This window comes from Pempheris klunzingeri, chromosome 5 (genome assembly GCF_042242105.1).
Source record: "Pempheris klunzingeri isolate RE-2024b chromosome 5, fPemKlu1.hap1, whole genome shotgun sequence".
NCBI lineage: Eukaryota > Metazoa > Chordata > Actinopteri > Acropomatiformes > Pempheridae > Pempheris > Pempheris klunzingeri.
Window position 1 is genome coordinate 22,000,108 of NC_092016.1, and position 22,310 is coordinate 22,022,417.

Below are 22,310 nucleotides of genomic sequence, written 5' to 3' on the forward strand. Positions count from 1 at the left end.
CCCCGTCGTGCTCAAGAAGATAAAGACTTAGTTGTGTTGCTTTACTGCATTAAGGTAAATACACTATGTTGATAACATATTGTGAAGAGTAGAGTTTCATTCAGGTAGTTTTAAATCAGCGAAACGGTACATAGGAGATTCAATATTAGCTAACGTTGACATTACTGTAGTGGGTTAACCTGGCTAGCCAACAGTTAACGTAGTTAGCTAGCTTAGCTCGGTTAACTGTCACCATCAACCTAAACCTGCCACCATCTCACTCCAGCTTTATACTACAACAGAGAGAAATCTCCCTCTGGCGTCATGTGTGCGACAACATTTTCTTTTGGAGAAGGTTAACTTATTATACTCAAGTGGAAAAAACAACTTTTATCCAAAAATATTTTTTTAAATCAAAGATTGCAGAGAAGCACCATGCTAGTAGTAACAAAGTTTTATCCTTGTACATCGCTTGTGCAATGTTAAAGATTCCTAAAATGTTTTAGAACCGACTATTTCCATTGGCATCAGGTACATGTATTTCATGCATCTGGCCTCTGATGTTGATTTCCGTGGTAGTAATGGGGAAACAAAATGAGGGAGGACCTCTGCATCAGTCAGTTCTAACACACATCTGCCAAAAATTAGCTTGGATTTGTGTAATCTCTGAGGTCTAAAAAGTCTCTAAGTTGAGGTCTGTGAACCCTGAAATCAGTTTCTCTTTTTACAGGCAGTGCAACGATGTCGGCCTCTCAAGAACAGAGGGAAGAAACAAAAACATGTGCCAACCCTGGAAACCCAGTGTTCTCCTGCATGATGACTCCAGCAGTGAAGGATAAACTGCCAACGCAGTGGGCAAAGCCCCAGAGCCTGTTGTACAGGACCACCTCCAGTGACTACGGTCTGCTCCCTCCAACCGCTGAATGCTCACCATGTACTTTCCACCCTAAATCAGAAAGGTTCTCTGGAGACCTGGCCAAGAGCGGGATGTATCGTAACAACTCCTTTAATACAGCAATAGACCGAAGCAAGGTGCACGACTGTCGCAATTTACAGCACACCACCTAAGTGGATGGGTGGCCTAATGTAAGAGTGTTGGTTTTGTGATATTTTTAATTCATGTGAAGTCTAACTTTAGAGTGTGCAATGTTTGCACGACCCTCCTCTTTGATAATGAGCTAAGACCATTTTATTACAGTATTAGCCTGGTTAACAGGTCAGAGCTGGTGAGGTTACCCACTGTTTGAACTTCTAGGGAAATTATTCATCAGACACTCTTTAAGGCTGATAATGTGAACAAATTCTGTGTTTGCTTCATGACTTTGGGGAAAGAACAAAAACAGATTTTTTTCCCCTGGTCTGTCACATTTGTGGATGCTGTCATTGCTTACAGGTCTTTTTGGCTTACATTAAAGGACCACAGCCTGGATCATGGAGATGGACCCTGCTGCATGGAGTCACCTCACCCACCTGTTGTATCCAGCTGCTCCACTGCAAGATAATATTGTGATAATATTGTTCTAAAAGTTGTTACATCTAAATTAAAAGTAAAACTGGCCCATTTGTCTTGTGCTTCTGTTTGCAATCTTGTGACTTCCTTTGATTGCGTTCATGCACTGTGGGAAAGTTTGGTTTCGTAGGCTTCTGGCATTTACGTGCGTTCTATCTCTTACTTGTTTGATTTTCAAAATCAATAAACAATAATAGTAGCACACTTGTTTGAAACATCCGTGTCGTGCTGTTTAATGTTGCCACTACAAGCAACTTTACTTTGTGAATTTTCATCTGATGCAATTTTATCGATTTAACTTGTTGCTTTTTTTCTTATATCTTGCGGTCATAACACAAATTGTAGAAATGTAACACACAACACGCTGATTTCCAAACAGATAATAAATAATAGATAGTCAAAGAGAGAGAGAGATTTTATTTTACAAAGAAAAGGGGGAAACCGTGGTGTCTGCTGACGGTGTATTGAGCAGAAATCCTCCTCCGTCAGCCGCGCCTCCGCAGCCACAGCTGATGAAGACAAACCTTGTAGCTGCCAACGCTACGGAACTTAGCCAGCAGCTAGCGGTGTAGCGTCGTCAAAATGTGTCCGAGATGTTAGCTAACCGTTTTATGGATGTGCTGGTTTAGACTGAAGGAAAGGTGTGTTGCGGATTACAGACGGGGCACGTAAATGTGTCTGTGTGTTCACCGGTGTGTGAGCACCACGCGTACTTCTTTGCTACTCACATGAGCTAACTTGTGTTGTTTGACAGGAGATCACAGGAGCGTCCAGCTAGCCGGGCTAACAGCTAGCGCGGTAGCTACAACACAACGTAGCTAGCTAGTTAGCTGTCTGTTTTGTTAACTACTTCGGTCTGACTCGCCTGCGTTTGAATGCTGCGTTTTCTCAACTGGTAGCGCGTAAGTATGTGTGTCTGTTAAAACTGAATAATCAGTCTACTAACGAAATGATAAGTGTGAGTTTGCGAGACTTGGTTTTCATCTGGAACTGCCAGTTACAATCATTGCTTGTTGGGTGGCTAGCTTGCTAGCCAGCTAGCTAACTGATAAGCTCTTGTTTGTCAACAATAATGAAATGTCTCAGTAATTGAGCACATGATGAGCTTATTCTTGATGCACTGTGACCATCTACTTCAACAACATAACTTTAGATTGAAACAGAGAGACATCGTGGTGTAGCTAACATACTTAGTTTGAGGAACCATTTAAATGGCCAGTTGTTTCTTTGTGGTTTTCACTATTCTATGTCTTTCAGACTTGATACTTTTCCCATGGGGTGTGTCACTTAAGCTAGTTCTAAGCTTTGCTGTTGGCAGAACACAATCAGCAGTGAAATACACAGCTCTGAAGTACTTAACTGAGGGGCAGAGTTTCACTTTTTCTCTCTCACTTTTTGTTTTTGTTGCTTCCCCAGCTATGCAAGCCCTGGATGAGAACTGGACCTGAGGCTTGAGCCGTCTATGATGCTTAGAGTTTTCCTCATTTCATCACCTGACCCCTCCTGGTCCATTTAACCAGCCGTATATAGTTACTCCCAAACCAGTCCCACATCACTGCTTGGCAACAGTATGATCATTTACGCCGACCCCTCCAGGCCCGCTGGGATAAAGATCCCTCAAAACCAAGCTCTCCAAATGATATGATAGTAGCCGCCTGGATCACTTTCTGTGCCTGCAGGAGCCTTGCACGGGTTCTGCTCTTCCTCTCCTCCTCAAACTCCCTTCTTCCACTCTGGGAGACTCTTGCCAGTGCGGTCTCCGGCACTGGAACCATGGGTAACAGCTGTGTGTGCCGGGAGGACAGTGACTTGGAGGACCATCACCATGGGTCATCGAGGGCAACCCGAGGACAAGCTAGGCGGGTGGATCACGGTACAGGAGTGGGTGCTGATGCAGCGGAGCCTCGGAGCAGTCGACCCAGGGACCCAGTCAGGCCGCCACGCCGAGGGCGAGGCCCCCATGAGCCAAGAAGGAAGAAGCAGAATGTGGATGGCCTGGTGCTGGACACACTGGCTGTCATCAGGACACTTGTAGACAAGTAAGTCCAATAAGAGTATTGATATTAAGATGATAATGGGGGGAAGAGTCAGAGAAGGCTGTGCAGTTTGCAAATCAATATTCTGTAGTTTCAATTACGGTTTCTGTAGTTAGTTCTGACTTCATTTGAAGGATTACAATCTGTTGTTATTATTGTGGTCGTGCTAGCAGAGTTCAATCTATACTTTTTAAATTACTGTTGTCATTTACCTGTAGATGGTACCTAAACTAGTAGTGTGTACACGTAGAGCAGCAATAGGGTGGATACATTGCCCTGGAAGAGTAATCAAGGATATAAGTTTATTTAGTTGTGTTGGTTTGCCACATTTAGACATTTAGACATTTACACATTTCTCGATCCTGTGTCTCCATTTAATACTGTGGCATCTAAATTAACTCAGAGTTGTGGTCTTATCAACTAGAGCATTGGGGGTTAAATACAATGATCACTCACTCCACAGTAGCTCTCCATGAAACACCAACTCAGTCAAGCTCATGTGCTTTATGTTTTGTTTTTTCTTGTCCTTAACAAACAATCATTGGATGCACAACTTTGACAAGGATTCTTGAAGGAGTAGTGGGTACAAAGAGAAGTCATACTTGTTGAGATGACTGAATCCTGTGTCACACACAAGCTCAACAACAAACAGTGCCGCACAATACTTTGTGAAGATATCTGGGCAACACTTCAAAACCCCCTATGCAGCATTCTCAAGCAGTATATAGAGCTTTAGGAAATGGTTTACACACACACTATAATGCAGTAGTAAGCAGATAAAAGTGTTGACTAATGTATTTATGAACGCCATCGATGCGGTCCATACTCTGCATTTTCATAATTTTGTTTGGGTTGGCTGGGAATCGCACCTGACTGGCTGACTGTGCCAAAGCCATCAAACTTCACTGTCTCATCAAAAAATATATCCACTGTCAGATCATCTTGTCACTCTTTCACATTTTACAGCAGATGACCAGCAACGAGGTGAAACGGCTTCACAAATCACACTTCCTCTGCCTTTACCTAAAATCATCTGTGTAGTCTAAACCAGGATTGTATGTTTTCTTGTGGTTTTAAAAGCACAGACATTTTCTGTTGTTTTCTCCAGGATTTCTTACCATAAATAAAAGCTATTGAAATGCACAGCAGACTGTGTCATTTCAGTCTTTTCTCACTTGAACTAACAAAGTACAACAAGCAAGATTGTCCTTAAAACAGGGCTCATCTTTATTATGATGATAGGATTTTTCAAAAAGTCCACCCTGCAGTTAGATGCCTCAGTAAATCAATGATATGCTGCCACCAGAATGAAAAACACTTCTTCATTCTCCACAGAGGTGACTTGACTGATAATAAATGCTCCAGGACCTGCTGCAGATATTTGTTCACTTAACTGTGGTGTCAAGCAGGTAGAACTCTTGAGAGACTTTGGCTGTTTCCTTTATGTACTGCATTTCCTTCTTTGACGTAATGATGACTTGCTGCAATGATGTAGCAAGATTTGTGTTGCCTGCTAGATACTGAAGCGCTGTCTTCTGTCTCCTCTTCTTCCACTGAGCTGTCGTTGTCCTCAGAGGAAAGCAGTTCTGCATGACCGTTTGGGGTTTTCATCCGCATGAGTTCAGCTGGCTTTGAGAACAAAATATGGGCAGGATGACCTTAAAATTTGGCACAGTTCAGGAGATGTTTAATTAAATCACAAGCAGTGTTGTCCCTTTTGTCTGGTTATTAGTCTGGCCCTATCATTAGCAGCAGCAGCAGTCTAGTAGTATACTTTCAATAAGAAACCAGTTTCAGTCTCTGCCACTAAATGTCACTTATGTCCAGGCACAGTGTGGACTTTTATTTCTTGAGTTCATGCAGTAAAAAGTGAAAGATCCACCTGTGGAGGGACTCCACCTCCTTCTTCACCCGCTTTATGCATGAATGAAGTTTTGAGTATCTCCATTATATGATTTTAAATAATGTTGAAATACGTCCACCAGGTTACAGCTCTGTGCAGCCTCATGTACCTCCCTAAGTGGCTACATGACTGTCCAGTTTCAGCTTGATTTAATTTCTAAATTCTTCACTTTTCACATATCCCTGTAACTATTCACTGATCTTATTCTTATACACTGTCTGTGTGTCAAGATATTAAAGTCTAACAGTGGCTGTATCACTGTTTTACTCCTTGACCCACTTTCTGTTTTTTTTGAATACTTATGCAGCCCTATCTGAAATATGCATGTAGATTTCCTAGAATTTGTTCACAGTTTGACTTCTAAATGAAAGAAAATTCAGTTGCAGTATTAGTCAGTTGTGTCCTGAAATCGGAGAATCAAGCTGACTGAAGGTCTGGTTGTCAAAACGAAAGCAGTCTTCAGCTTGGGATGAGCCGTGACAAGCACCAGTTACAGCGGCATCATCAAAAACAACACCCACTGAAGTAAATGTATCGCAATTATGTGCTTGCCTCAACCTCTCCATGGAACATCTCTGTCCATTATCACACAAAGGCATGAATCATTTGTTTACATAATTTCAGATGCCGTGGGTCAGACAAGCGTTGCAAAGCATGCACATAAACAAACCCAGCAGAGTTTGTGATGTATGCCGTTCACGTCAAGTGAAAACGACATGAGAAACCAACCTAAACCAAGCTGTTATCATACTGTGTGCCTACTCTGTTTTGTTTTTCAGTGACCAAGAGCCCCCTTACTCCATGATCACTTTGCACGAGATGGCAGAGACAGGTAAGAAAAAAAATTAGAACTAGCATTCACACACTGAGCGTGGATTTATCAGACAGCACTTGTCCATGAAGCAAATGAAATGAGACAAGGTTAAAAAGCTGGAGCGAGATACAGTGAACAATGGGAAGTAATGTGACGCAAAGGCACTTTTGCCTGTTTTCAAATGAAAGCATTTGAGGTTATCCGATGGGCTCAGAAACGGTAATTTCCTGCGGTGGTGGTTAATGTCTCAACTGACCAAACCATTTCTTGTTTGGCTTTTAGTCGTGTGCACAACTCTTCAGACACGGGGTCAAGGTTACTGTTTGTTGTGGTTGAAATGAAACTACCCACAAGTCTGCATCTGTACAGATACGGCGTTTACCAAATTATCCAAGAGATTTATCATTTCTACTGAGTGGTGAGGAGTCTCAGGAATTTAAACAAGTCTTCTCTGAATGTCTCATCCCCCTCGGGCTGAGCTGGTGGGCTGTTTGAGAACTGCTGAGGCATTGATGTCACAGTTGCTCTGTAAGCTGAAGACAGTCGCATTTCCTCTTCTTATGTTCAGTGACAGTTTTCTCAGTGTATGTGTCCCCTTTGACACCACTCCCATACATGCATGCATATGTATTTTCATTGTAGTTAAGTACATTTGCTTTTTGCTGTGCTGTTATAAACAAACACAGTTTTGAGGACTAAAATATACAAATCCTCTACTGTTAAAATGGAGAAACTTTCACTGCAACAGCCTTTGTCTTTGCATTTCTACCCTGATCTCATGAACTATGTCTAAATAGGATTGAAATATTCTTCTATTTTGAATGTTCCAGATGGATATTTGTGCTTGTATGTGCAGCAAGTGAATAACATAAAGTAGAATAACCGCATTCTTAGTTTGACAGTAACTGACAGATCTGATGCTCGATGCTTCAATTGATGTTTGTGTGTTTTTGGTTTGGTGTGTGTGTGTGTGTGTGTGTGTGTGTGTGTGTGAGCTTTCTTGAGCATATGGTGACTGATGCTTCCATGCTGTGTGTGTTTGTGTGTATGCCTATGCGATAGCCTTTGAGTTTTCCTGTTTGTGCCTTGTGTCATGCACATATGGTGTTTGATGCGCACATGGCGTGGTGTTGTGTGGTTTCACAACAGCCAAGTTGGGTATTTGCTTGCAGATACTAAACCCCGAAGGCAGCCAAGTGGCAAGTCGTCCAGTCATTTTCTGTGTGACATGTGTTATGATGTTCCATTATTCATCAGCCACTTGGCTGGAGCTTTTGTAAGTGACAATGTCAGACAGTGAGAGTTCCTTACTGAGTCATCTAATGGACAGGAAATGGATGTTTTTAGTATTTCTGTTGTATCTGAAGCTATAATTCAGAAACTTGTCTCATGAAGTAATTTCACTTCACTTATCTTTGTTATCTGGATTTATTATGTTTGATTTATTATAATGACAATTGTCTGTTGCCATGAAGAAATGAAATTATAATTAAAGAATAAGTTGTACAGAGACAATGGAGCCAAATTGTACCAAAGAGGAGAAATATTATTTCTTTAGATGAAGATGCACAAAGGAAATGGAAGTATAGTGGAAAGCATTCTCCAGTTACAAGCAACAACTTTGGCAAGAAGATAAAGTGCTTGTAGGGGTTTCCCAAACAATGTTCTTGGCACACATTTTTCTTTTCATCAGTGGGGAAAAACACCTCTCCGTCTGTCAGAAATTGCTGTTGAAAGTGTTCCCCATCCGAGAAAACTGACTTGAAGGAAGTAACATTTTGAAATGCAGCCAAGGATACAACCTTATCCATTATAAATACAACAGGAAGGTGAATTGTTTCCTTAAATTGCTGGATGCAGTCAGGCTGAGTGGACTTGTTTGTATGTAGTAGGATATATTACAAGAGTGAATGGTGTGCTGAGTCTCAAATCAATTTTTTTCTCCCTCAGATGATGGTTGGCTGGAGGTTGTCCAGTCTCTGATTCGAGTGATCCCATTGGACGATCCGCTTGGCCCTGCAGTGATCACCCTTCTGCTGGACGAGTGTCCCCTGCCCACCAAAGTGAGTGAGAGTGAGACAGATATTTTAGGGTGTTAAATTTAAGATAATCTAGAAGATTTTTAACCAAAGCCTGAGGTGAAATAGATGTAATCTCAAAACTGGCCCTGGCCTCTGTGTGTGTGACTACACCTTTAAACAGAAAACCAACCTACATCAGCAGCTTAAACCTGCAGATGTAAACCATATACTGTATATAAAGATGGATGGCACGTCATCCTGGATACAGGCGCAGCCATCTCTTGCTGTTTATATCATGTTGGGTCAGAGTCTGCACAGCAGTGACTGGGAGTTCGAGCTGCGATACCATGGTTCAGCATGTACACCTGCCTGACTCAGTCGAAGAACAACACATTTTGCCGGTTTGAAACAGACATTCATGGTTCTGGAAAGTTAAAGTTACATCTCCTTTCAATGTTCCTTCTCTACGTAATTCCTGAAAAGAAGTTTGTAGGTGAGTGCTACAACTCGTAGCACCTGTCAATCGTGAAGTCACACCTGGTTTTTATTGCATCAAATAACTAATTTAAATCTAACTTGTCAGAAACATGAACACTTGGACAGACATCAGTATGATAAAAACTACCCAAAGAAATAGAGACTATCTTTGGGAAATTTTTATTTGAGGTATAGTTTGGCCCATGTCCCATCTTCCCCTTTTGTCTTGACTTTTGGGGAGCTGTCATGTCATCCATCTTTAAATACTGTCTATGATGTCTTCACTAGCAAGCAATTTCACCACTTATACACTATTGCAGTAACGTAAATGATTATTGAACTTAAAACATCATTGTGTTAAGGTAATCTCCAAAGATAGAGCTTGGTCACCTTTCTCTACTACTACCCGTATTGGCTTTTTTTTTTACCCTCTGTTTTCCAGCCCATCTCTCCCAGTCCACCTCATTACTCCCCTTTGAACAAATAAAATCTGGTTAGAACTCCCTGGTCCTCTGTTCAGAGTAACCTGAGGACAGAGGACATACTGTGACACTCTGAGCAGCACGAACTCTGCACTCTTTCCAGTATCAAACAGAAATCTGCTCCACCTAACGAAGCTTGTTGTGCAAGTTTCAAACGAGCACAAACGGCAGCAACAAATAGGATAAAACTGTACTTGCCTGCAGGTGGAACAAGTGTCATAAATGCAGAAGGTGTTCCTTCTCTTGACTATAGATGGCAACATTGACATTTTACATCATGCCTAAAACTGCGTACGTGTGGTACAACGTGAAGTGCATGTCTGAAGCAGTTGGATGATACTGGCTAATCCTGGTCTGTGGTGCAGCAAGGACGCTGTGTGTCCTTGCTAATAAAGTAAATTTAATTTACATGATGTGGTGTTCTTTCCAAAGGGTCACCTCTGCCTTTCCCTGCAGGTTATAGCGTATGTGTGTAAGAGAGAGCGCATGCGCACCACTGTATTTCTGAACTGTTTACAGAATTTTCCAATCACAATGATGTGTGGACTTGGAAATATTATGACTGAAAGCGTAATGTGAGAGAGAAAGAGAGACTTCCACTAGAGTAACTGCTCCATCTCCTCTCTCCAGGACGCTCTCCAGAAACTCTCTGACATGTTGAGTCTGAGTTCGGCTGTAGCGCGACAGGACGCTCTAAACCCTGCTAAACACAGAAACACCACCGCTGTCCTGGGATGTCTAGCAGAGAAACTGGCTGGTACAGTCCTCATTAACACACTCAATATTCGAGTCAGAAGTCTTGAAAGATTCTTTTGTTCTTTCATTCATTCAGTGCAAGAAGCAGCAGCATATTTAGGACATAATGCAACAGTTTGTTTAATTTTTTTATTGGTATTCATGAGTAAACACAATTTTCCGTCATTCATTAAAAGAGGGTTGGACAGAAACATAGACCAGAAGTCGAGGTTCTAATCTGTTTTCTTTCTCTTTAATTTTTTTAAGGTCCGGCCAGTATTGGTTTGTTGAGCCCAGGAACCCTCGAGTACCTTTTGGAGAGCCTGGTGAGCAAACACACACCGGTACTTCAGCAACCAAGCTAGTTTTTGTTTATAACGTCCTTAAACCTTTTACAAACAACTTTTAAATGAGTGGACTTCCAACAAAAAGCAACAAAAACCAAAAGTTGAAGTGTTTCGATACATTATACACAGTAACCTCTAGGTTATCCTGGGAGATAGACATGGTACACTGTATACTTATGAGACCACGTGTGTTATTGAAAGTTTGCATTGAAGAAAATGTTTTTCTGACAGTCAAAATCATAACCTGAAAAAGAACAAACCGATGACAATGTCTTTTCTGTAAATCTCCCTCCAGAGCTCGGAGGCCCACCCTACTGTCATGCTGTTTGCTCTCATTGCTTTGGAGAAGTTCTCCCAGACCAGTAAGTTCACTCACTTTTACTCACTTTTTTTTATTAAGACTCATGATGATATGAGTCTGACATGCCTCATGACTTCTTTACAAAAAAATACCAAATTGCAAGTGACCTTATTTAAGGAATGGGTAAAGAGGCTACCACTGCCCTGACAACAGACTTGGCCTTGGCCTTAGTTTCTGCTTCCTACTACTTTCCTGGTGGAGTTTTGTTTGTGTTTGCATGTGAAATATTAGACTGTGAGGCAAAGACATGCTGTTCTTCATCAGCTTCTAATGCTCCAAACCAAAAGAGAAACCGTGATGCTGAAGCATATCAATAAACTAAAACTAATCTAAAGCTAAAAGAACTAAAGCCAATCACTTCCATCAGCTTTGTTTACACTGATGCAGCGTTTTTCTACATTTTAAAGCAGTTTGTTGTGAATTTTTGACCTGGCATTTACACTCAATCTTAACATTGCTTCTCCTACATAGGCCTTTGAAGACTTGCTTCACTGCAGTCACTGTGTCTCTCACAGAGGTTTAATTTGTGATTTGTTTGGCTGTTAAAAACACATGCCTGGTGCATCTTCTTGCCCTCAGGTGAGAACAAGCTGACCGTGTCTGAGTCGTGTATCAGCAAGCGACTGGCTGTGCTGGAGTCGTGGGCAGAGCAGCCTGACTACCTAAAGAGGCAGGTCGGATTCTGCTCACAGTGGAGCCTTGACAACCTGTGTGAGTATCCCCATGTGTACAACACTGTATGTTTGTGTAGGATGTTGAAGAGACAAAGGGCGCATCAGTCTCTTTTAGAGTTATTTGTGTACGCGGCTCACTGAAGAAGGACATATGATAATGTTTGTTCTGTCGTCCTCTGTCCAGTCCTAAAGGAAGGTCGTCAGTTCACCTACGAGAAGGTCAACCTCAGCAATATCAACGCCATGCTCAACAGCAACGACGTCAGCGAGTACCTCAAGATTTCCCCCACTGGACTAGAGGTTTGTGTGTGTGTGGGTGTGTGTGTGGGTGTGTGTGTGTGTGGTATGTGTAGTTTGGCCTCTGAAAATAGCCACATTCGACAGAATTGAATGATTAATGTTTTCATCAATGTTGCTCCGCTCCTCAGGCTCGATGTGATGCCTCGTCCTTTGAGAGCGTTCGCTGTACATTCTGCGTGGACTCGGGAGTTTGGTACTACGAGGTGACGGTCATTACATCAGGCGTGATGCAAATCGGATGGGCCACCAAGGACAGCAAGTTCCTCAACCATGTACTCATCCTCTGTGTCTTTACTCCTCTGCCTCTCCACATTCCGTTTTTCTGCAGTCACGCAATTTAGCTTTTTGTGTATGTGTGTGTCACAGGAGGGCTATGGGATTGGAGACGACGAATACTCATGTGCGTATGATGGCTGCAGGCAGCTCATCTGGTACAACGCTCGCAGTAAACCTCATTCTCACCCCTGCTGGAAAGAGGGTATGCAACAGACTCACAGACACGCACAAGTAATGTTTAAATCGTTGTCAGTTTGGAGATAAGAGAGGGGACAGCACACTTTAAATGTCAGACTTTTGTGTTGTTTAGAAACTGCTGTATTGTTTTTGGTGTCTCCGGGGTGTTTTGAGATTTTTAGCTCCCACACGCTGCTGCCACTGCCAGCATTCGGGCTCTGCTTTACCGCCTACACAGAGGATAATAGTAATAATGGCACACCAAGACTTTATTCTCCTGTGTGTCCTGTTTAGGAGATGCCATCGGCTTCCTGTTGGACCTCAGCAAGAAGCAGATGATCTTCTATCTGAACGGACATCAGTTGCCACCAGAGAAACAGGTCTTCTCCTCGGCCACGTAAGTCCCCACTCACCTCTAGTTTCACTGGTTAGTCTCCCTCATGCATTCCCTTTCCCCCCCTCTCCTCCCTTTGTTCCCGTGCATGTCCCTACTCTTTCTTCAGTCGTTCCATCATTTCTCAAACACACCTTCTTTTCTTTCCTTCACATATGCTTCTTGTCAGGTCCGGTTTCTTTGCGGCAGCCAGCTTTATGTCATACCAGCAGTGTGAGTTTAACTTCGGGGCCAAGCCTTTCCGTCACCCACCTTCTGTCAAGTTCAGCACCTTCAACGACTTTGCTTCACTGCAGCCCAGTGAAAAGATCATCCTACCCAGGTGAGAAATGTAGCTGGTCCTCAAAGTGATTGTCATAGCAGTGTCTCAGTCTGTTGTCTTTTCCCCACCGTCCTCTGACTAGTGAATCATTTGTTTGCACACAGTGTCCAACATGTTGGTTTGGCCTGATACAAGCGTGGGTTTACTCCAGTGTACATAGAACATTTTCGTCACTTATTAGTTTGTTGGCTGCATTAGACTTTTTGTAAATGTTAATAAACAGTTAGATGTAGTGATATGAAGAGAGCCATATCTGTACAGGAGCTGATCACTTCTCACCTTTACAGTCTAATGTTCTACTATGCAACAGACCTGACTTATGGCAGGCTCTGAGAGATTGCTCTATGCAACTTTTCTCTGGAAGTGATCCAGCATCCACAATACTGTGGAAGTGGAACATCAAAATGAGATGCACCTATGACTTTTACTTATTACACCCGAATATGACAAAGCGAGACAAAGTGGGGTCTACATGAGAAATAACAGCTTTGTGAAGCTTAAAATGGTCAGATTTTGAGTCATTCAGAAAGCTGTTGACTTTGGCAGCACCTCTCAATGCCAGTGTCTACCAAAATTGAACATTATAATCTAGACAAATAAATGTATTATTGCAGAGTTATTGGTATCAGATAAAATGGGTGCACTTGCCATTGATTTTTAAAAAAAAGTGCCTTGAAAATGTATTGACTTGCTCCACATTTGGTGCTTAATGACCTGTTGGCCAGCTGCCCCACAGCAGTCCTCTAGTAGCTTGGTAAAATAACCGTAATGCAATACATCATCCACATGTATCCAGTATTTGATGTCTAAATTGCTCCTGCCTTCAAAATGGATTCTTTACTCAGACATCACAGATTGCCATCGTGTCAGTCCTTATATCCATCTCACTTGCTTATTTTAAAATTGGTCACTGGACTGTAGAATTTTGTCATACAGTAAAAGCATCCAAATGAAATGTGAATGTAGCTAAACCTACACTCTACGAGTTTGGTACATAATAAACAGCTTGTGATTATTCATCGACTCTGTGGAGTAAACATATGGCATATGAGTGAAAGCATTGCATGTTGCTGCAGTTTCCCATAAAAAGTTACTTACATTGACAGAAGTAAGAAGCCAGTAGATGGCCACAGTACAAGTACATCAAGTTGATCTGCAGTGCACTGTTGACACTTACCTGCTCTTGTGTGTTTTCCAGACACCGGCGTCTGGCCTTACTAAAGCAGGTTAGCATCCGAGACAACTGCTGCACATTGTGCTGTGACGTCATGGCTGACACGGAGCTGCGGCCCTGTGGACATGGGTATGTGTGCATCTGACGTGGACTAACTATGCTTGACCATCTCAAACTATTCAGGCTGTTTAAAAGATGTTGTCGATCAGAAAATCTGGATGTAATATCTCAGCGTGTTAGACTAAATCAGTCCAGTGTTCTTCTGTTGAGCATTTTGTGCAAACTAATAATAACCTCCTCTTCTATGCTTTCCCCCCCCATCTTTCTCCAGTGGTATGTGTATGGAGTGTGCCTTACAGTTAGAGACGTGCCCCCTGTGCCGCCAGGACATCCAGACCCGCGTCAGACTCATTTCACATGTCTCCTGACACACTTCCTGTCCCTCGTCCAATCAGGAGAGACACGCAAACCCTACAGCCTCCCCCTCCTCCTCCTCCTTCTCCTCTAATCCCCTCTCACCCAACAGGGCTGCGAGGAGGGTGCCACAATGTTGTGACGATACCAGAACTGTGACTTCTGGTACGAGGAGGCGACGTTGGAGAGGTGAAGAGGAGACAGGGAGGAGATGAGAGGAGGGGAAATTTAGACCACAGCTGAATCCCCGGGAGCTCTTCCCTCATTTATCTACATCTCCTCTTTTGTATCCTTCTGATAACTCACTGCAGAAGCTGGGCCAAGAATCATCAACTTTCTACGAGCAGTGTGTGTTTTTCAGACAAAAACAGCAGAAGTGAGGAGCAGGAACATTTTAATGAGATTACAGACAAAACCAACCTCTCATCTGCAAGCCCCTGCGTAGAGTCATCAGGCATCCTTTCTGTGACACGAGGATCCCACTGCGCTTTCAGCCCAGAGGCTACGACTATTTAATCCCATCAACACCATGCAGACGTCTGCAGATCTAAAAAGACCGGGTAGCAGAAAAGAACTCAGCCTGTAGTACAGTATTAAACCCAAGGTACAGATATATTTGAGAAGTTTCTCACCTTCATGTTTTTGGGTCTAGATATGCGAATTATGGTGTTCTCCAGGTAGCATTCTCCTTTCTCAAGTTTGTACCAACACCTTCTTTGGTCAGCTTCACTGTATGTACCGACTACCACTGGTAGGATTTTATCAGATTTTGCTCTCTGTGTCAAAAAGCTTAAAAGTTGCAGAATAACTCCTAGAGTTCAGTTTTCTGATTGGATTTGCAAAAGCATATGTTACAAATCAAATCAGCTGTTACGAGAGAGAGCGTTAATGACATAAGTTTTGTTTTTTCAACCAATAAAAAAAAGAAAAAGTGAAATACTTGAATCTGTATTAGAACTAATTGGTTTTCAGCACGGCTGACCCTGCTGCTTTTTGTGCTTTATTGTCTTTGCTCAGATGTTGATATTTCCTCAGTCTCAGTCATGTATGTAACAACCACAGCAGATGAATACACAGGGATTAGATTTTACAGAAAGTTAATCTGTAGCTCAGATCAAATGTTTTTCTCCCCCCAGTTCTAAGTGCACACGTTTGAAGATCCAGTGAGGAGATTGTATGTTGTGGAATTTTATTGATAGGTGCTATCAATTTGGCAACAACATGTAATGCAGCTCCACAGTGAGTCAGAGTCATTTGATGAAGTAAATATGTCTTACTTTTTTGTTTGTGATGACAAACACGTGCGTCTGTATCAAGACGACTATTTTCAGTCCACAAGATGTGCTTAAATTTTGTATTTAATGATGGCGAACACTGATTTAGAGACTTGGTTGAGAGGTACAACAGGTTCTGTTGATTGACAGCGTTGTATCAGGGGAACAGTAAATGGTTATAACACATGTGAAATGTTTAAGTGAGTCATTTTTCCTCACTTTCAGTTTACTAAGTATCCCAGGGTCTTTGTTAAGGTTTTGTCATTTTGGGCCTGATTTGGCAATCAAATACTTGACTTTCATAGACTACCCTGTTGATTTATGTTTCACTTTCTACACACTACACCCAAAGCAATCTTAGTGGGATTTCTTGCATAGAGAATTGATTTTGTCAAAACACCAATTGGACGTGTATTTTCCAGGTGACTGGTTCAGACCGAGTAAAATGTGGTTTCCCTCTTTGTGCTTTTTCGCACAGCACATCTCTTGTTCTGCTCTCGTTTATGCCATTTCTCCTCCTTTCTCTCTCTCTTTCATGTTTTCTGTCCGTCTTTCCGGCCATCCTTTACTTGAAGCATCTCTGGGTTGACTGACATTTGTATTTTGGCAACAGGTGACAAAATGAAGATAATAATAGAGACTGATTTGAGGAAAATTTTATTTGTGCGATTTTGAAAAAAAGTAACATTTCAAATCATCACACTGAATAATTTTGGATTTATTATGGTCAAATTGTTTATGAAAGAGTTAGTACTCCTCCAAATTGCAGGAACAGAATCTGTAAAATCATTCAGACTATACTGGAGTTATTTCTAAAAGATAACATGGATCCCTCAAAAGACTGGTCTGGTCACTGTTTGCCATCTTGTATTTCCTGATGCACCTTATACATGCAGGTGAGATGTCTCTTACTCAGTTGTCTCTATGGTTGGAGATAAAGTTCAGGATTGTAAAGAATTAAGTCGTGAGTTGTATTTAAAACATCTATAAAGGAATTTTGCCCCAGAGTTCCCAAAGATGTGATTGATTGAAGAATTGTTGTTTCCTGGGTTGTGATATTTGTAATAAATGTATGTTCATGTGATTGTTTTTTGTATGACTGAGTGGTGTTTATTTCCATCTGAAAGATCTTTGTCTCAAAGACAGAGGCGATGATCATTTGATTATTTAACACTGACATTCCAGTCATCTTGATGGAAAAACTATATATAATATATAATATAAATGTAACAACACAGAATTCTTCTTGATATAACGTGTATGTACCACACTCAAACTGATCATCAAGACCATCAGATTCAAACTATTTAATCTAATTTGAGTGAAACTACAGGACAAGAGGCGAGAGTGCTTCCTGGAAGCAAGTGCTGTCTCGGTAAAGTCTCCAAAAATGAAAAAAATATTAACACAAAATGTGATTTCTATGATCACACCGGCGTTTTTCACAGGTAGGAACCAACATGCATTCATTGTTTGTTCTTCCGGACGGGACGTAAAGACGCACGCATGTTCGCCGTTACCCTGGCAACATCAGTACGTTCGCTTTTTAACCATCCACGTTAACGAGGTATTTAAGCAACATGGACATCCAGGAACGAAGTAAGTAAATTAAATGAACTTAACGAACATTAATGCAGTCTTGTAAAGTTGAAAATGAAAACTTTTAGTCAGAAAAATGCGAAATGTAGCTGTCAAACCTCCTCAGTTCGTGTTCGTTTAACGCTAACATGTGTTTAGCTAATGTTAGCTAACTACTTAGCCAGGCAGCTAGCTAACTAGATTATTGTTTAGTAACGACCAAAACAAGTCAGGCCTGCAGAGCAGTTTTATGGTTGAAAGTCAATATTGCGTTTGTTGGAAAATCTGCCTCCCCCCATTCTCCAGGTGTCCGGAGCTGCGGAGAAAACATCGTAGAAATGGTGGACATGGACGATGAAAACTTTGCCATTTCCAGGTGGGTTGTTGGGAGCTGGGATATTCCTAAATCTGTCAGGTCTTCATTACCTGTCAGACAACTCTAAATCAGGACTTAAAGGGCAAATTGCAATTGAAGATGCAACTCAAGTATTTGGGATATCTAAACGTTGACACAGCATGTCATACCAAATCTGAGGCTTTGCTTTCCTGGCTCATGAGAAGTTTTAAATATGTCAAGTGTCAAAGCAGACAAGTCCAAGTTAACTAGTTATTTTTTAGACTCACGTCCTCAGCCAGGGAAAGCTCAATCAATACACATCTGTATGTTGTGATGTACTGCATAATATTTCTGATGGCATGTGATATAGTCTGGACAACAACTCAGTGTTCGCCTTATAATGGACCTCATACAGTTTGATGCTGTGAAACCAGTGTCACAGCTTTTGAGCTGTCAGGTTTACAGCTGCAGTGGCTTCTACAACAACAGTTCTTAGTGCTTTTGTGAGTTTTATCAAGTCAACTCTTCAGTGTTATAATCTTCATTATTTTTTGTTCTCCTACCTCCAGTTCCTCAGCTGCAGACGCTGCTTTTGACGCTGTTATCGGCTGCATTGAGGACATCATCATGGGTAGGATTAGTGATGAAACAATTCTACTAGTACTTTTTCAGTCTCATCTAAAAAAAAAAAAAAAAAAAATACAGTTTTCTGACATTAAGAAATAATTGCAGTTGTCTCGTGTAGCAACACACATCTCACCAGTCTTTGTGCTTACAAAAGAAATGAATAGAGCCTCTGAATGTGAGAAAAGTGGCTTTTATTCTGAAAATGAAGGCCTCTCTGGTTTTTGAGACAAATTACACAAAGAAATTGGGATGTGGGCTCTTAAAGTCCATTAAACAATTCAGTCAATCTGGCCTCTCTCCTGTGATTCCAAGACATGTAGACCAGTCAAGCACCTTTGAATAACAAGATAATTCAAAGTGCTTTTCATAGGACATAAAATGCGTTAAGAAACACACAAGGCTATATACTGTATATATATATATATATATATATATATATATATTTCCAGTATGCTAAGCCACCTGATGACAGTGTTTCACCATTTAATGGTGAAGATATGCAACCTTTTGTTTTCCTTCAGAGGAGGAGTTCCAGCAGCTTCAGCAGAGCTTCATGGAGAAACACTACCTGGAGTTTGATGACTCTGACGAGAACAAGCTCAGCTACACGTCCATCTTCAATGAATATGTGAGTTAGTGGGCATCTCGCTGTGGTCTAATGTATCTCTGACACTTTTACACACATTTGTCTGACTTATACAACCCTGTCCATTGCTTTTATTGAACTTCTGCAGTAGTCAGAGAGGTAAGTTAAGACCACATTCTTAATAACACTCATGGCTGTTGTGTAGGTTGACCTGCTGGAGAAATACCTGGAGCAGCAGCTGGTGGAGAGGATCCCCGGCTTCATCATGAACACTTTCATAGAGCTGCTCATGTAAGATGTGACAACAAGACACTTTAATCCATTCATTCGGTGACAGAGATTAAAGAGTACGGTCTTGACCTGATCTATATGACAAGTGTCTTGACATTGAACATATGAACTGCCGATATATACATATAGATTGACTGACTGATAAATGGTGTCATTGAAAGCAACCAGTCAGCTCTTACAATAGTTTGATGCACCTGTTGCACCCAACAAATATTGTTTTGCAGTGGGCCACTAGGTGGCACCAAAGTACACTGAACATATGATGAGATCAGCATGTGTGCAGCATGTTTTTTCCTCAATCTGCAGGCAACACAAGGAGGAAGTGCCAGGTGACATCTTTGACATGCTGCTGACGTTCACTGACTTCATGGCCTTCAAGGAGATGTTTCTGGAGTACAGAGCTGTGAGTCTCATTTAAATCACAAGTCGCAACGAGAATCACACCAAGAGGCTTTTGTAAAATCTCTGACATTAAAGTTTTCTGTTTTTAGACGTATCAACTATCGGTTCCACATTCCATAGTTATAAACTAATCTCTTTCTTGCTGCAAACCTCATGTCTGGTTTCAGTGGATTCATTAATAAAATAAAAGTGTTTAGGCCTCCTGTTTTTAGTGCTTTGCTTTGATATCAGCTGTATGAATCTGTGTGTTTCTAGGAGAAGGAGGGCCGAGGTCCAGACCTGAGTCAAGGACTGGTGGTCACATCTCTGATCCCTGCAGGCTCCAAACACAGCGGCTCCTCTGGCTCGCTGTGACGCTCACACGCTCAAAACATCAGACTATTGAATTGCCTCCTCCTCCGTATGTTTATGTAACATTTTGACAGTGGGCCTTCAGAAAATAGGCCCACAAAAGCTTTTGGCTTTTGTGACGGTGAGCTGCTGGATACACTCCCCATAAGTCTACAGGCTGTGCAGAAACGGGCCCAACAGCAATTTCATATACACATTCCTCTGTGCTTCAAGTGGTGGGATGGTGTGTGTGTTAAAGAGCGTCCCAACCACTGCACTGGACACTATGACTACCTGAAATATTCAAATTTGTATAACTGGAATTTACAAACAAGCAATCCTGACTGTACAGCCGTCATCTGATTTACACACATTTTTATGAAGATTTAGCATGAATTAATTCTGCCTGGTTGGGGAATAGGAACCCAAAACTCTACTCCCACTACTGGACCTGTGTTTTGCAGATCATCTTACTGGTTCTTATGTGGTTTCCCCTGCTTACTGAAGTAAGTAACCATTTGATATGATTAAGTGTTTCAATCCGCTCTCTTTGCCTGGTACGTCGTTTCATACAAAAAGAATATAGAAGAACTAATATATGTTTTCTGAAATTTTAAATTATTTGGTTAGCTTGAAAACTCATTCAAATGAGTTTTGTGCCTGTGAAAGTGAATATTTTTTATGTTTATAGTGATGGTGTGTGTGTGTGTGTGTGTATGTGTGTGTGCGTGTATGTATGTGTCTGCTGTTGGAAATAAAACCTACAGTACAGTTTTTAGTACAGCGCCAGTGTCTTCTACTTGTCGTAACATGACAGTTGTAAATGTAAAAGCATATTTATGTCACTGGTGAAATACTGTTGATGTCACATTTGTTAGTAAGAAGATATTTTGAAATAAACAGCTAAAAACGCTACATTGAAATCACCACGTTCTTTATTTGAACAAGTGTGTGGCTCAGCACTCAACACAGGATTTCACAAGCGTTCAAATTCTTGGTACAAAAAGACATACTTCATAAAGGCACATACAAGAGGTGTCGAGCACTGTATCGTACAAATCAACAAAATGTTACACACTGTTTCCACAGCTCTGTGAGTCCTTAGTGGAACACTAAGTGAATCATTAAAGGAGTCATTAATGTCTATATTTAATTAATGTTTGATTAAAACAATCAGGTTTTTTTACATGTACGCTTTTCAATTGATTATCTGTGCTTTGGCTTTGGTCTGTGAGGCATTATGAGCGACTGTACAAGTGAACATTCAGGAGAGGAAATCAAAATGGGTTTCTGCAGGACACGGATAATATGTAGTCATTCTTCACACCGTCTGCTCTGCCATATTGGTTATAAGAGCAGCATCACAGTAACATCACTGAGCGCTAACACAGGAGTCGGGCATGTTGCGTCGTGGACCGGCGGTGGTACAGGTTCATCAGTGCTGTACTCACCAGCCTGACCAACGCTCTGTAAACAACTAGTACTAAACAAACTTCCAGTGATGGTGCTTCTTCATGCTTCTCCTTGATAGATGACACAGCATGGTGGAAGAAATGTTTCATGTCTGTGGTCAGGCTGTCAGGTTTGGAGTCAGAGTGAGTTCTTGTAACCCGGGTGTTTGATGCAGTCTTCTTCTTGAACACAGGAACACCACACAGTGTAAAACTGATCTTCAGGATAACTAAGGGCACAACCCTAGAGCGCTGTAGACCCATACTGAAATTCTGAGGGGGTTTTCAAACTAATATCCAAGCTGTTTCTGCAGTATATATTTTGTTTATGTTTAGAATATAAATTTGTGAGAGTGGCAGTGTGGAGTGTGAACAAACAACTTAACTTTTCGTTGTAGAGTCTTGTTCCATAGTGTGGCGATTTTACTTGAAGGAATAGGTTGACATTTTGGGAAATAAGCTTATCTGTTTTCTTGCTGAGAGTCATGCGACCTTAGAGTGGAAGTCTGGAGCTTGTGGTCACCACATGGGAAGTCTTGTTCACAATGTGTTTGGTGTTCAAGTGGTTCTGTGTGGACAACACTGTTGCTAGGCAGCATGGACACCAAAAGACTCCTCGCTGGCCGTGTCCCAATCCACAGTTTAGTTAGCTAGCGAGCGGCTAATGCAGCATTAATATGGGAAATGTGAAGACGCTCCTCTGACATAAAATTACGAAGAGAACCTCGACACAACTAAGAATGTAATATATTAAATTAACATCTACTGAATAATTAACTCCCACGGCCTTCCTGAAAACTTTAACAAAATGTCACAACTTGTGTAGCCTCCTCCACGCTTTCAGAAAAATTCCACCTCCAAAGTCATGAATAGCACAAGAGGCGAGCGTTCACATGGATTCTTATCATGAACACAGTAAACATGACCCCATGTGAAGGCACCATTAGTCGTGAAGATCAATACCACTCCCACGTCTGCACACAAGTGTGAGGCGACAGTTAGCTTAGCTTAGCTTAGCACGAGGAAAACAGCTGGCCT

At 41.6% G+C, this 22,310-nt stretch overlaps 2 protein-coding genes across 2 annotated transcripts; both read left to right on the forward strand.

The window, feature by feature from the left end:
- The first annotated feature begins 1,989 nt into the window (after positions 1-1,989).
- On the forward strand, positions 1,990-16,754 carry rspry1 (ring finger and SPRY domain containing 1). Its single transcript, XM_070831130.1, has 15 exons — positions 1,990-2,391; positions 2,906-3,528; positions 6,208-6,260; positions 8,193-8,305; positions 9,853-9,979; positions 10,225-10,283; positions 10,600-10,666; positions 11,245-11,376; positions 11,524-11,639; positions 11,768-11,911; positions 12,006-12,117; positions 12,387-12,489; positions 12,656-12,808; positions 14,007-14,111; positions 14,314-16,754. Exons 2-15 carry the CDS (start codon positions 3,131-3,133, stop codon positions 14,408-14,410), a joined length of 1,779 nt encoding a protein of 592 aa, XP_070687231.1. The 5' UTR covers positions 1,990-2,391; positions 2,906-3,130; the 3' UTR covers positions 14,411-16,754.
- A 448-nt stretch (positions 16,755-17,202) lies between these two features.
- On the forward strand, positions 17,203-20,010 carry arl2bp (ADP-ribosylation factor-like 2 binding protein). The gene is made up of 7 exons (XM_070831050.1): positions 17,203-17,269; positions 17,555-17,624; positions 18,155-18,216; positions 18,734-18,840; positions 19,004-19,089; positions 19,396-19,492; positions 19,747-20,010. Exons 1-7 carry the CDS (start codon positions 17,251-17,253, stop codon positions 19,843-19,845), a joined length of 540 nt encoding a protein of 179 aa, XP_070687151.1. The 5' UTR covers positions 17,203-17,250; the 3' UTR covers positions 19,846-20,010.
- Positions 20,011-22,310: the final 2,300 nt, after the last annotated feature.